This window comes from Geotrypetes seraphini, chromosome 4 (genome assembly GCF_902459505.1).
Source record: "Geotrypetes seraphini chromosome 4, aGeoSer1.1, whole genome shotgun sequence".
NCBI classification, from domain to species: Eukaryota; Metazoa; Chordata; class Amphibia; order Gymnophiona; family Dermophiidae; genus Geotrypetes; species Geotrypetes seraphini.
This window is the reverse complement of record NC_047087.1, coordinates 305,626,411-305,641,311: the sequence shown is the minus strand read 5'-3', so window position 1 is coordinate 305,641,311 and position 14,901 is coordinate 305,626,411. Positions and strand designations below refer to the sequence as shown.

Genomic DNA, 14,901 nt, shown 5'->3' with positions numbered 1-14,901 from the left:
GAGTTCTTTTAATACCATGGGATGTATACTATCCGGTCCTGGCGATTTATCACTTTTTAACTTGTCGATTTGGCTCAGTACATCTTCTAGATTCAATAAGATTTCTTTCAGTTCCTCCACATCATCACCCTTGAAAACCATTTCCGGTTCAAGTAGATCTCTTACATCTTCTTCCGTAAAGACCAAAGCAAAGAATTCATTCAGTCTTTCCGCTATGGCCTTATCCTCCTTGAGCACCCCTTTCGCTCCTTGATCACAGTACAGTTGAATCACATCAGCAGCTACTGAAGTGTGCTAAATTAGGGATCTACCAAGTAAGAGCCAGGATCTAATCACAGCCTAAACTTTCAAAAGGAATTGGACAACATGTCAAAGAGAGCTTACCTATATATGAGATATAGAAGCCAGCTGTATTATGAACCTCTACTCAAGCTACTGAAACTTCTGAAAATAGCAGCACTGAGTCTATGAAGGAAAGATTTTGCTAAATGCCTTTAAGGCAAAAGATTCAATAGGAAGCAACCTAAAAGTGAGAGTAACGTTAAGTGGAAGACCAGAAGGTGGTAAAAAATAAAGTTCACTTGGAGAAAAAGGATGTTACCAGTGGTGTACTGCAGGAATTGGTCCTTGGCCCAGCACTTTTTAACATTTTTATGAGTGATATTGCAGAAGGACCATCCGGAAAGATTTGCCTCTCTACAGACAATACAAAACTCTGAAATGGGGAAGACATCCGATGATGTGGATACCATGGAGCAAGGATCTAGCTAAACTAGAAGAATGATCCAGAAATTGGCAACTAAGGTTTAATGCTAAAAAAATGCAGGGTCATGCACTTGGGCTACAAAAACCTGAAGGAGCAGTACCACTTAGAAGTACTCTGTGTTCGAAAAAAGAGTGAGACTTGGGGGTGATTGTTTATGATAATCTTAATATGGCCAAACAAGCAGAAAGGTGACATCCACTGCTTGCCCTGGATCGGTGGCATGGAATGCTGCTACTATTTGGGGGGTTTCCAGGTACTTGTGACTTGGATTGGCCTCCGTGAAGACAGGATATTGGGCTAGATGGACCACTGGTCTGACCCAGTAACACTATTCTTATGTTATGTTCTTATCCAAAGTCAGAAGTATTCTTGAGTGCATAGGGAGAGGAATGGCCAGCAAGAAAAATAGGTGATAGTGCCTCTGTATAAGTCTCTTGGTGAAGTCCCTTTTAGAGTACTGTATGCAGTTCTGGAGACTGCACCTTTAAGAAGATATAGTAGATTGACCTTAGAGACGCCGAAGGTAAGCTGCTGCCACATTCTAAGCTTAAGGGAACAGTTCGTGCCAACCCCCCTGTGGCACGAACTTCTACTTCTCCTTCGTCGGAGTTGATTCCCCTACCATCAGTGGAGTGTCCGGCGGTTCCCCGGCTGGAAGAGAGGCTGGGGCTTTGGACTGGGAGATTTCTCTCTCCCCCCCCCCCCCGATGTCTACGCCACCGCCACCACAGGCTTCCAATGCAGCTGAGCCGGATGAGCTTCACAATATGTTATCTTCGAGGGAGACTCCGGCAAGCTGGGACTGTAGCCGCTCGAGTACAGTTGGAGGGAGGATAAATCATGGAGATTTCCCCTCAATTAGGAAAACCAGCAGCGGTGTCATTGGAGAGCATTTGGGAGGCTCTCATGAAGATCAACACGACAGTCTCCAACTCTTCTAAAGAAATTGCGGCGTTTGTGAGTACTGTTAACACTATGGGCGAAAAACTACAAGGTACTACAGAACATCTTAATATGGAAATAACTCAGGTTAAGTCAAAAGTTTTTGACTTACAGACCCTATCTTCAGAGTTGGTTAAAGACAAAGTTAACCTGAACAGGAAAATAGAACAATTGGAAAACTATAATAGAAGATTAAATGTGTATATTCTCAATTTTCCTCAATCAATTGGAGTGCCACCTATAGAAATGTTAAAAAAAAAAAATTATTGAAATTTTGAAATACTCACCTGACTTAATTCCTCCATTTAACCGATTATACTATATACCTTCAAAAAAGCAGATAGGTTCCACTCCTGACGAAGGAGCAGCTGTGGAACAACTAAATCATCACTTACAGATTCCACAGAGCAAGCTACTCTATTAGTTTCCTTTGTGTTTGAGCAAGACGCTAATTCACTTTTGAGATTATAGCTTTGAAATGCTCAATTACCATTTCTGGGGATGTTTCAAGACCCGAAAGGGCCATAGGCTCTCCCAAACCTCCGTCCAACACTGGGTAATCCACTCCTCTGGATACTTGCATCATCTTTGATAGAGCCGGAAAGAAACGATCGACGGTATTCTGTTGAGGGTTCTGCGGGAAGTAGACCATGCCTTAGAGAAGAATTGGATGAGAGGAGCCGAGGAGTTTCCGTAAAGTATACAGTGAATGATGCATGCAGTTTTGAAAGTTTTTGTGATGGGATAGGTAGCCAGTGCAGTTGCCTGATGAAGTATGTAATCGAGTCATATTTTCACAGGTTGAAGATTAGTCCGACAGCAGTGTTTTGGATGAGTTGCATTTTGTGAATCAGAGTGGTGTTGATTCCCATGTAGATGGAGTTGCAGTAGTCCAGTTATGGTAGTATCATTAGTTGTACAACTAAGGCAAAGTAGTGTTGGTGAAAGTATGGTCTGATTAGCCTTAGCTGTCTCACGGTATAGAGTGACTTCTTTTGGAGACTGGAGATTTGTGGTTCCATGGTAACTGTGGAGTCCAGGATGCAACCTAGGATTTTGGAGGATTCTTCTACAGGGAGGGTCTGATGCTTGTTGGTGCCATCTGTTGGGGTGTGTGGAAGTATAGAACTTTGGTTTTAGTTGAGTTAATTTTAGTTTGTTAGTAGTCACCCAGATTTGGATTCTTTCTATATTATGTGAAACTTTGTTGGTAATGTTCAAACTCTGTTGACCAACATAGAATTTTGATAAAGGCGACAACCAAATTTATCCACAGTCCTCTCCTCCCATCCTGGTGGTGCTGAGGCATAAACCCTACTGGTTTTTAAGGGTCGAGTCTAAAAGCAAGGACCGATGTTGGAATTGTAGCTCGTCAAACCCTGGACAGGATATTATTCTATAGAGGAATCAATTTTTCTTGGAGCTATAGTGACAGAAAAAGGAGTCTTCCAATTTTTGAAGAGGGCATCCTTGAGGAAACCATGTAAAGGTAGCTTACATAGCTCCTTAGGAGGTTCATCAAAATGTAAAGCATCCAGCAGTTCAACTCTGGGTTCGTCAGCCTCCAACTTGACAGGAAGAGCCTTTCCCAACTGTCTAATATAGTTAGTGAAGGAAAGTCCTTCAGATAGAGACCTTTCTTCTAGGAGCAGGAGGAGATGGATCTGAAAGAAAACCATAAGATTCAGGAGCTGATAGAGTAGGCTCACATTCAGAATCAGAGTGGCCATGAGAAAGAAGAGTCATAAGTCTCAGGTGACCTATGGGAATGGTGAGAAGAACTTCCTCATGTTGGTACTGATCCATTGAGGATGAAGAAGATGACCAGTGTGAAGATCTTCTATACCTGGAAGCACATGAGTGAGAACAATGATGCTTCGATGAAGAACTTCATTGTTTTGATGAAGAGCATCGATGCTTTGATGGTGATCTTTGAGATTTTGGTGCAAATCGATGATGCCTCGAAGAGGCATAGTGCCTCAATGAAGATCGTCATTATCTACTGGAGGAGTGCTGTTAGGAAGCAGAGCGGCATGCCAGTATAGACTTAGAATTGGTATCCTGAGGCCTCAAAATGCTATGCTGAGGGTGGGCCGGTACAAAGAGAGTCAATGCAAGCACCGGTGTCAAGTGCAATTTGAATATATCACTAATCTCCCTCTGGAAAAACTCATTGAGTTGTTCCTTGAAAATTTACACCAGTAACCTTTGGTTAATAACAAGTACCATCGGCATGGCAGGGTGTCGAGGGGTGGGTGACCTTAAAGAGGTTGCACAACCTGAAGGAGACACAGCCTACAATGAAGGAGAACGTTGGCATTGATGCTTGGTATGCATCGAGGGACTCAATGCTGTAGACACCTGTGGGGAAGAGGATGGCTTCTAAGCAGGCTTTCCCGATGCTGGAATAACTTCCGATATCGATGTCAGGTGTCACCGGTACCGAGGACTCGAACTACCTGGAGAATCTATTGGTCGAGCTGAAGATCTTCTCTCTTTGGATGCATTGAGCTTTCAATAAGAATTTAAGCAGTGTAGGGTGGAAGTCTACCCGATGTTCAGGGCCCAAACACTGCAAACAGCAACTATGCGGGTAAATGATGGAAATACGGCACTGACACCGACAGCACTTCTTAAACCCAATCTATGGTTTTGACATGGACAGGAAAATCTCGGCAGCAAAGTCAAACTCAATTTTGGTGACAAAAAAAGAAAAGCCTGCCAAGAGAGAAAAACAGAGGGCCAAAGGCCTGTCCATAGAACACGAGGAAAAAGATCACCAAAATTATTAGAATTTTTTTTGTAAACCAAACATAAAATAAGATAGAATGAAGAGAACTTGGCAAAAGTCAAGAAAAAAATAAAGAGACCTTGACGGGAAGGCAACAATCGCACTGGACAGAGTCCAGAAAAAAGCACTTCTTTGCTACGCAGAAAACAAAGAACTGAGATACTGCAAGCTGGCATCGGGTGGGAAGGTACTCGCACATGAACGGTGTGGGCAGTCGCAAAGTTTCTAAAAACTTAAAGAGGCAATACACTTTTACCACTGTCCATACTGGGCTCCATGGATAACATCACCCAAATGTGAGAATATGCTGCCTGCTTGTCCTAGGATAAGCAAAAGCAAGACTGAAGTGGGTCGAGGATAGTTTGAGATGAAAGAAAATCAAGAAAGCGGTGGTGAACAGCACATTAAAGCAGCTTGTATAAGAAGGGAAGGAGGGTGATGACTGGAGGAGCAGGTAGGGTACAGCTATAGTTTTTTGAGGGGCAGCATAACTATAGCTTGTTTGAAGCCATCAAGTACAGTCACAGTAGAGAAGGAAAGATCGAGGACATGGCAAACAGCCCATCATTCTGTAAACTTGAAAATTCCCTTGCAGTACAACTCCGTTCCATCTCATAGTGCTTTCTGGATGTCCTCCACCATCTCATAGTGTTGGCCTTGCATCTGTTCCTTCACAAGACAGAAAAGATGGTAGTCAAAGGGTGCAAGGTTAGGACTATAGGCAGGGTGCGGAAAATCATCTCCTTCATTTTGATATCTCTGAAGGAGGTCTTGAGATATGTTTTTTCTCTGAACTCTGTGGTCTTCAGTCAACAAATGTGGGATCCAGCGAGCACAAACATTTCAAGAGCCTAAGCTTTCAATCATTTTCTGCACTGTGTCCTATTCCAAGTTTTGCTGTGATTTCATTCACAGTGACACGTCTGTTTTCTTTAATGGTGTCATCAACCTTTTTCTTGTGTTCAGTGCAGGCAGTGCGAAAGCGACCGCTATGAGGCTGATCTTGGATGCTCATGTTTCCATCTTTGAAATGTTTCACCCTTCTCCTAACACTGCTAGCACCCATGCACACATCTCCATATGGATGCTGAAGTCTTTGGAGAATTTCTGCAGAAGGATTTCCTCTAACAAGGAATTCAATTACAGCACATTGACAAACATCATTGTCAGTCATTTTATATCTGCTGCCTGTAATCACATGATAGAAGCTAATGACATCACAATACCTCAACATGTGTAATGTCTATACATTAAGATGATATACTTATTTTTCCTACATTGATAAATTCTGATTTTTTAAAAATTGGTGCTTATTAATTTCAGTATGACCCTCATACATACACAATTTAATATTAAATAACAAATACAATACAAAACCAAATGACAATAAAAACATACAACCTCTCACTATAAAGCCCCTTAGTATCTTGGAAAAATCCACAAATGAAGAACTAAGGCCAGTACTGGGCAGACTTTCATAATCTATGTCCTGTGTTTAGCAATTCAGTTTAGGATGCCACTAATTAGGAAAATGAGGATAGTGCTGGGCAGATTTTTACTGTCTGTATCCCGCAAATGACAAGATGGTTTGGAAAGGCTGGAGTGAGCTTTGATGGCAATTTCAGTACTTAGAACCTAAGGACAGTACAGAAATATGAAAGAAAAGAAAAAAGACAATTTTAATCATGAATTTATAATGCGTGTGACTATTGTGCAGCTTGGATGAACTGTTCAGGTCTTTATTTGCTGTCATTTACTATGTTATTTAATATTACAGTCGGGATGGAGGAATAGGGATCTCAAGAGACCTCATATATGTATCTCTGCTCCACTTCTTTCTTTCTTTTTTAATTTTAAGAGGAGCTAGAGCTGAACAAGGCACCCCCAAATTCAACTAAACCCAGGTATAAACTGGATCAGCAAAAGAAGCACCCCAAACTCAACAAAACACAGCAGAAATACTTGTTCAGAAAACTGAAAAACAAAGACATATTGTGCAGCTCCTGACTTGGTTTCTATCATCCATGATACTGTGGGGAGAAGGGGGCAAGTGTCCAAGAACACACCAGCAAGACAAAGCCTGGGGTGCTGCCAAACTGAGAACAAAACAAATTGAGACCATGAAGCACTAGGGCATGTCAATTTTAGGGGTAGATTTTTATTTGGAGCTTGCATTTGTTAGTGCTCCCATCCAGTTAAGCCTCAAGATGTTAATTTAAAGCAGTAACAGGAAAACCAAGACATACAACATTCATTGAATCAAAAGTTTCTTATACACAAACATGAAAGGGGATGAGAGACCTACAACATTTTCTTTTCACAAAATATATACTGAAAGACACAAAAGTAAATTGTCCATTTAGCAAAAAATAAAACCAATGCTTAAAATGTTGTTAGCAATTGGTACAAATCGGTACTTCATCTATTTCTCCTACAGTTCCATCTTGGTAAAGCATTTACAAAAAATACTAGTGCAAAACGTAACAATTTACAAAAAACTTCTTAACAAATAAATTACCTATTCCAAGAATGAGTTTATTTAGGTATGGAAATAGCTCAAATAAAGGCAACAGTGCTAAGTTATTGCCAAAAAAAAGACATTCATATACATACTAAAATGTCAAGTTTATTTTACATAATTTTTTTTTTCTGTGGCTCGTTAGAAATATATAAAAGAATATATCTAAAAAGCAAAATAATTTGTCAAACATACCGCAACTTCATTAGTATCTCCATGTTCAAAATATTCCTGTACAATTGGCGTTACAGTTTTCTCAAAGGATTTTTCATCCAAAGGAAGAACGGTTGTCTCATAAACACAGTTCTCCTATAAAACCAAACAAATTCTTTAAGTACACAAGCTGCAGAATTAGAGTACATGAAATCTTTTCAAAAACACTTTCCTCATTTAACATCCTCATAAGAAACCAGGATATTTTATTATCTTTTGTTTAAATTCAAGTTTTCTCAGGAATAGCACCTATTTGTTTTCATTTCAACTACTCCTCACTCAAACAGCAATGTGCATCAGAGCGTACCAAAGGAACTTAGGGAAATTCTGGCAGATCTGCTGGCTAACCTTTTCAATGCTTCTCTAGAGTCAGGAGTGTTACCAGATGACTGGAGAAAGGTTGATTATGGTCCCTCTCCACAAAAGTAGAAGGAAGAAACAGAGAACTACAGGCCAGTAAGTTTGATGTCTGTGGTAAGTAAATTTTTTTTTTTTTTAATAATTCTTTATTCATTTTCAAATTGAACAATAAGTGCACAAAAAAAAATATAATACAACAATTATTTCACATTAGCACTTTGATATCTATCACATGAAAATCTAGTGATACAATAACCCCCCCAACCTCCCATCCTTCATCATATTTTCAATATAAATATACACATATTATATATCATATTATAACAAATTTTATACTATTGTACCCAACTCCCTCCCCACTTTAGAGTCTGTGTCTGTGGTAAGTAAATTAATGAAAACACTTTTAAAACAGAGAATAGTGATGTGTCTGGAATCCAGTGGATTACAGGGCCCAAGGCAACATGGATTCACTAGAGGCAGGTCTTGTCACAGAAATCTGGTTAATTTTTTTGACTGGATGACCAGAGAATTGGACAGAGGGAGTGCGCTAGATGTGGTGTATTTAGATTTTAGCAAAGCCTTTGACAATGTTCCACACAGGCATCTAATAAATAAACTGAGTGCCCTCGATATGTGTCCCAAAGTGACAGACTAGATTAGGAATTGGTTGAGTAGAAGGCAACACAGGGTAGAGTTAAATGGAGATCGCTCTGAGGAAAGGGATGTTACCAGCAGTGTACCTCAAGGTTTGGTTTTTGGGCCTGTTCTTTTTAACATTTTTGTTAACGATATTCCTGAAGGGCTGTCAGGTAAGATTTTCCTCTTTGCGGATGATACCAAAATCTGCAATAGAGTAGACACCTCTAATGGTGTTAATAACATGAGGAAGGACCTAGCTTGAAGAATGGTCTGAAATTTGGCAGCTAAGAAATGAAATTTAATGTGGACAAAAGCAAAGTGATGCACATTGGGAAGAATAATCCAAAAAGCACACTTACTTACCGTAACATGTGTTATCCAGGGACAGCAGGCAGATATTCTCACGTATGGGTGACGTCATCCACGGACCCCCGAAGCGAACAGCTGCACAAGCATTCTTGCTTGAAGAACTTTAGAAAGTTCACAATTGACGCACTGCACATGTGCAAATGCCTTCTTGCCCAACATAGGGCGCGCGTCTCCTCAGTTCCGATAGCCAGCTAAGAAGCCAACCAGGGGAGGTGGGTGGGTTGTGAGAATATCTGCCTGCAGCAGAGTTCACGGCAGACAAGACCATAGCAGCCTGTTAGAGTGGTGCTGGCCCGATGCTGCTTAAGGAGCTAAGTAGGGCTTGCAGGGGGGTTCTGATGGGAGGGAAGGATGGGGATTCAACTGTGTGGCGGGTACTCGGGGGGGGGGGGAGGATTCTTCCTCAAGGGTCCTGCTGCACAAGGGATGGGAGGGAAGGGAAGCTGGGCAAGGGTCCTGCTGCACGAGGGATGGGAGGGAGAGGGGGGAGGAAAGATGCTGCACATGTGGGGGAGAGAAAGGAAAGAGGGAGAATTGGGGTAAAGGAGAGGAAGGGAGAGATGATCATGTACATACCCCGAAAATAAGACCTAGTGCCTTTTTTGGGCCTAAAATTAATATAAGACACTGTCTTATTTTCGGGGAAACACGGTATGTTTGCCGATGATGTTTTAAATAAAGTCATTGCTAGTGAACTGGTGGAGGTCACTTATTAAGCACTTGGATTTAGAGACTGTTGAAGTAATGATTTTACTTTTAACAGCAGTAAAATCTGCTGGCATAGAAAGAAATTCTTTCTGCTGGCATAGAAAGAATATTCTCTTTCTTTGGACTCATTCATTCCAAATTGAGAAATTGTTTGGGACCCTTTAAAGCAGGAAAGCTTGTTTTTCTTTTCCAGATTATGAACCAACAAGAAGATGAAGATGAGTGAGCTACATAAGACAGTATTTTAAGTTTTTCATGTATGGACTGGCTGATAGTTTTTAAGATATTTTGTTTAACCACATCAGTTAACATGAATGATTAAGCAAACACAAGAACATATATGATATTAATATTATTGTTTTGGTGAAATAAAGCTAATTAAATTATTATTAAGGTAACTATTATTATTCTCCTTTCTATAAAGTACAGCAGTAAAGTTGTCCAAATATTAATGATTAACCTATTTAACTGGAGATAATTATAAAATTATTATGAGGTAAACTATCTATCTATTTCTAATAGTATAACCAAAACAGTAATTTTTTGGTATAACTGTAAAACTAATCTAAAAAGTTTTTTCAAAAATATAAAACTTTCATCTGGTTGTAAATATTAATATTATACCAGTAAGAATGAGTCTTTCTGTAGAAAACCATGATTTAAATCAAGGGCCTGTTTTACAAAGCTGGGCGGCAACAACACCAAATCCCTTTAAATCTCTATGGGATTCGGGGCCGTTACCACGCAGCAACCGCTAGAGCAGCTTTGTAAAACAGGCCCCAAGTCTTTCTGATTAGTGATTTAAATCGTGATTTAAAATCGATTTGATTTAAATCAAATCCACCCTTCTATGCATGCACTTTTATCTGCAGTTGGAGGTGGAGGGTGAGGAAAATGTTCCAGGAAATAGGTTTGGGATATACATGTACTTTTTGGGTGTTCAAAATTGCATGTTTTTCCTTCTTAAAATCTACCTCTACAAATTAGCAGCTGCAGTTGAGTTTGGGACTTTTTTGTAATTTTTGAAGAGAAGCTTCACACACACTTGCTTTGGAACTCTGTGCCAAGTCTACAAGTCAAAAAATATATATACTTTCAAACTTTGCACCTATGCAGGGAGTTTTAAAATGATCCCAAATGGTGAAAAAAAAATACAAAGAGAATAAAAACAGCAAAATAAATTCACAAAAGTAGAGTAAGGGGAGCAACAGGGCAGCATAAATTACATTTTCAGCCTGGTTGCAAGAATACAACAGAGATTTCATTTCTAGATTTTATTACTCCCCTTTTACCAAATCTGAACTCAAGATTAATTACATTATTCCCCTGCCCAAATAATCTCACAAACTGTACCTGAGGCAATGGATGATGAAGTGACATACCCAGTATTAAACGTCATGCAGTATTTGAAATCTTGCCTTCCTGGTTCACAGCCCACTTCTCTAACTACCATACTAGGCAATTTCTTCACTATAAATCTTGTTCTACACTATTCAAAAATACTATTCAGGAAACGAGAGAGAATAGGTATGTTTTTCATGAGTCTCTAGTGGTTGAGTGCTTAGGGTTCAGATATAGGCAAAAGAAGAAAATGGAATGTGTTCATATTTCTTACCTGATCCTCATCATAATTAGGGTCTCTAATATCAACTTCTTCCAAATCATATACTTGTCCAGGTGTACCCCACACACCTTTACCCCCAGCACCACCTGGGAAAATGTAAAAAAAAAAAAAAAGTCCACATATAGTAAACATGTTACTCAATACAGAATAATGCTGACTGCATATTGAATTTGCTACATCCAAGTTCTTTCTGGAAGAAAACTTAATTTAGCTCCCCTTCCCCCATCACTAGAGATGAACTGGTTTATATAAACTTAGAAATCTAGCACACAATAGGTAAAAGACACTGGGTGTTTCTCAAATGCAAGAGGTCTACAAACACAGCAAGACTCCAACCTCTTGCGACTGGGTCTTAAAAAGGCTGCGTCATTCCAGCTCTTTAAAAAAATAAAATCTTTGCTAAGACAAGAATTACAGTTTGTTTGAACGGCAAGGGAAAAACAATTTTTGCTCTACCTTTGTATTGCTTTCCACCAGTCAATTCATGTTCTAAATAGATCTAAAATGCCCCTTGGTTTCAATAAATATAAAGTTTCAGACACAGGGGGAAATCATAACTTTCCAGCAAACAAAGAAAATTCAGTACAACCTTTCTCCGCCACTTTGAGCCAATCAGGGCCTTCAGCCCCTCCCAATGCATCCCAAGATGATTGGGAGGGGAAAGCCCTGTCATTTGCAGCACAGGGCCCTGTAGGTAGGAGGGAGTGAGCTTCCCTCTTGCCATATGCTATCCCGAAGGTAAGGAGGGTTCCATGGTTGGGGGGACCAGGAATGTTGGGGGGACGTGTGTGGGGGGCAGAGATGTTAGGGGATGTCGGGGGTGGTACAGGATATCAGGGCGATGTCGAGATGTGAGGGAGGAAATCAGGGGGAGGGGTGTAGGGCTCAGCAGCTCAGCTGATCCTGGCAGGGGGAATTCCCATTAGCTGAGCCATCAGGAATACCCGAAACCGGTTCAGTTGATGGGGATTCCTTCTGATGCGATCAGACAGTGTAGTTGGTGAGTACATTTACAAAACTTGCTTTTGTACGTTTTTCGTGTGGACATTTTTATTTTTGAAAATGGGCAAAAAGGTAGACGTCCTAAGGACCAAAACTTATACATAGCTCATTTAAAAAAAAAAAAAAAAAAGAGATAAATGTTTGGCAGCTTTGAAAATGGACATTTCTCCTGCTGGTTTTGTGGACATCCAACCTCAGACTTAGGCACATTTTTTATTATGCCCCTCTATATCACCATCAAATGTGCTGCTAGTCACAATGGATGTAGAATCACTATACAGCAACATTCCTCATGCACATGGCACATCTGCATGTGAAAAATTCCTCAAATCATCCACCCTGGACCACCAATACTCACCGGAAGCTATTACAACATTAATCAAATTTATCCTAACTCACAACTATTTCTACTTCAACAATGATATCTATCTGCAAATCATGGACACTGCTATGGGCACCAGGAAGGCACAATATACAAACCTCTTCATGGCAGAACTAGAAGAAACATTTCTGGATACATAACAAGCAAAACCCCTAAAATACTACCGATATATTGATGTTTTAGATTGTAAGCCGTTTAGGTGGCTATAACGGTATTGCAGGATATCAAATTTTAAATAAATTTGGATATTTTTATGATTTGGACTGAGGGAGAACTACTTCCCCTCTTACAACAATGGAATCCTCCTCTACAATGTGCTATTCTTTTGTTCTTAACTATTTCCCCATAATACTGCATGAGCCTCTTATCTTGTAAATCGCCTTGAACCTCTACTGAATAAGTGTGATTCAGAAGTCCTGATTAGATTAGAAGAGTCTCTCAAACAATTTTACAATTCTTTTAACACAAACCAGCCTACAATCAAATTAAAAACTAATTACTCCTCAGAAGTCAACTTTCTTGACACTATAGTTTCTAATTATGGGCTAGATTCACTAACCTGCCGATTGTGCCCGATCTGTGGCTGATCCGCGGCAGGCCGACTGATCCACAAAGGGTGAATGGAGGAATGCCCCCCTCCGACCATACAGATCGCTAGTGAGCGATCCTGAAGGCATGCTGAGTAGTGGAACTGGCTGGCTGGTAGGGGGAGCTATAATGCTGTGCTGGAATGGATAGTGTGCAAGAGAAAATTTGAATATGTTATAGATTTTTCAACATATGAGATGCCTCCTTTTCATGTGATTCTGGTTAAATCTAGTTAGATTCATATGTGATAGTGGCCATGCCCAATAGAAACTTATGAAAAGTTGGTGCATAAATACAAAAATAAAAATCTGAATATGGATTGCAGCAAAGGCCAGAAAAACACTACAGATTAATATTAAGGAAAAGCATAATAATATTCTCTTTATGTATTTTGCTAGATTAATACTCAAACACGATGGAGTGGATAAGTCCAAACAAAGACTGGTGAACTCTGGGTATTTCACAAGATTCTTTATTCTTTTTGCTGGATTTAAGCCAGATCATATAGAGGTATTGATCTGATTCCATTTTGCTCTGTCCTCCTTTGTGCCTGTTCTTCGCGCCAAAAGGTCCTCATGGCCTAATTGATAACAGATGTTCTTGAGCTTGTTAGTTTGAAGCATATCTGATTTTACATTCCAATGCTAGGTATAGAAGAAAGTGTATATGTTCTAAAGCAGTGTTCTTCAACCACCGATCCGTGGACCGGTGCCGGTCCACAGAAATTTCCTGCCGGTCCACAGGGCTGGCACGTCCATCAGGCCCAAAACAGTGTTCTTCAACCGCCAGTCCACGGTGCAATCAGTGCGGCGTTATCTTTGAGCCGGCTCCCTCTTCCGCACCGATTCAGTGCACAAAGCCAAGGGCAGCGGCTCCTATGTGCATCCTGCGCCTAAACCGGAAGCCTTCTCTCTAACATTGCAACATCAGAGGGAAGGCTTCCAAATGAGGTGCAGGATGTAAAAGGAGCCACTGCCCGCAGCTTTGTGCACTGCATCAGTGAGGAAGAGGGAGCCAGCCTGAAGATAACACCCTGGGCGGCATAAAATGGCCATGCGGGAGCAGGCCAGAAGGTAAGGCATAGCATAGAGGGAGGGAAACAACAAAGGTAGGGGAGAATAATTTTATTTTTGAATTTAGTGATTGAATTATGTCAGTTTTGAGAATTTACATCTGCTGTCAGTGTGTTTTGTGTAGTTTAATTTTGTGGTTAACCATTATGGTTAATAAGATTATATTGTGTGCATCTATGAAAAATGAATGGAAAATATAGTGTTATAATTATTATGGGGCGGGGTCTGGGGTGGAGATTGGGTAGAGATGGGTGGGGTCTGGCCCACGACTTAGCCCAGTGTTCTTCAACCGCCGGTCTGCGGACAGATGTCGGTCCACAAAATAATTCTTTTATTTCTACTGGTCCATAGGTGTAAAAAGGTTGAAGAACATTGTTCTAAAGTATTGAATATATGAACGATATAAATGTATTTGGGGGCCCCAATGTGTGAGAATGTGTTTATGTGTGTAAATGTATGTTTAAACATGAGAATTGGTTTTGAAAATTGTATTTTTATATATTTTAAATCTGAAGAAATCCTAAAAGACAACATCTGCAGTTTGATCTATTTGACCTTTAAGCTAGGCAATTCTCTCTACTCTGTGACATTCCAGGAGGCCTGTTGGCTGTTTCAGGGCTCCTTTAAGCCCATATTAGGAGATTCTCAGTAAGGGGGGGGTCTGGGTCTTTCTTTTCTTGTTTGCCAGTGAAATTTGAAGCTGTCAGCGTTACTGAGTCTTGGTCAGAAAGCTGGTTTGAGCTAAACTGTTAAAGAATTACTGAGAGAAAAAGTGTTCACAAAAATATGATTTGTAAAACTTTTCTTAAGCCTGGTAACTATGTTAAAAGGAATTTTCTTTATTCATACCTAAGGACGGCCTCCTCCGTTGGCTGATTGGTTGACAGGTGCGACGTCATACTAGGCATTGCAAAAGTATATAAGTG

The 14,901-nt window shown here is 40.3% G+C and overlaps 1 protein-coding gene across 6 annotated transcripts in view; it reads right to left on the bottom strand.

Moving 5' to 3' along the window:
- Nucleotides 1-14,901, bottom strand: part of PDCD4 (programmed cell death 4) — a 134,817-nt gene that overhangs the window by 80,221 nt on the left and 39,695 nt on the right. For all 6 annotated transcript variants that reach the window (XM_033941747.1, XM_033941743.1, XM_033941741.1 and 3 more), the window contains 2 exons: nucleotides 10,922-11,016; nucleotides 7,213-7,326 (listed from right to left, as the gene is read on the bottom strand). In XM_033941747.1, the coding sequence (XP_033797638.1) occupies nucleotides 7,213-7,326; nucleotides 10,922-11,016 (209 nt within the window). The remainder of the gene's footprint in view (nucleotides 1-7,212; nucleotides 7,327-10,921; nucleotides 11,017-14,901) is intronic.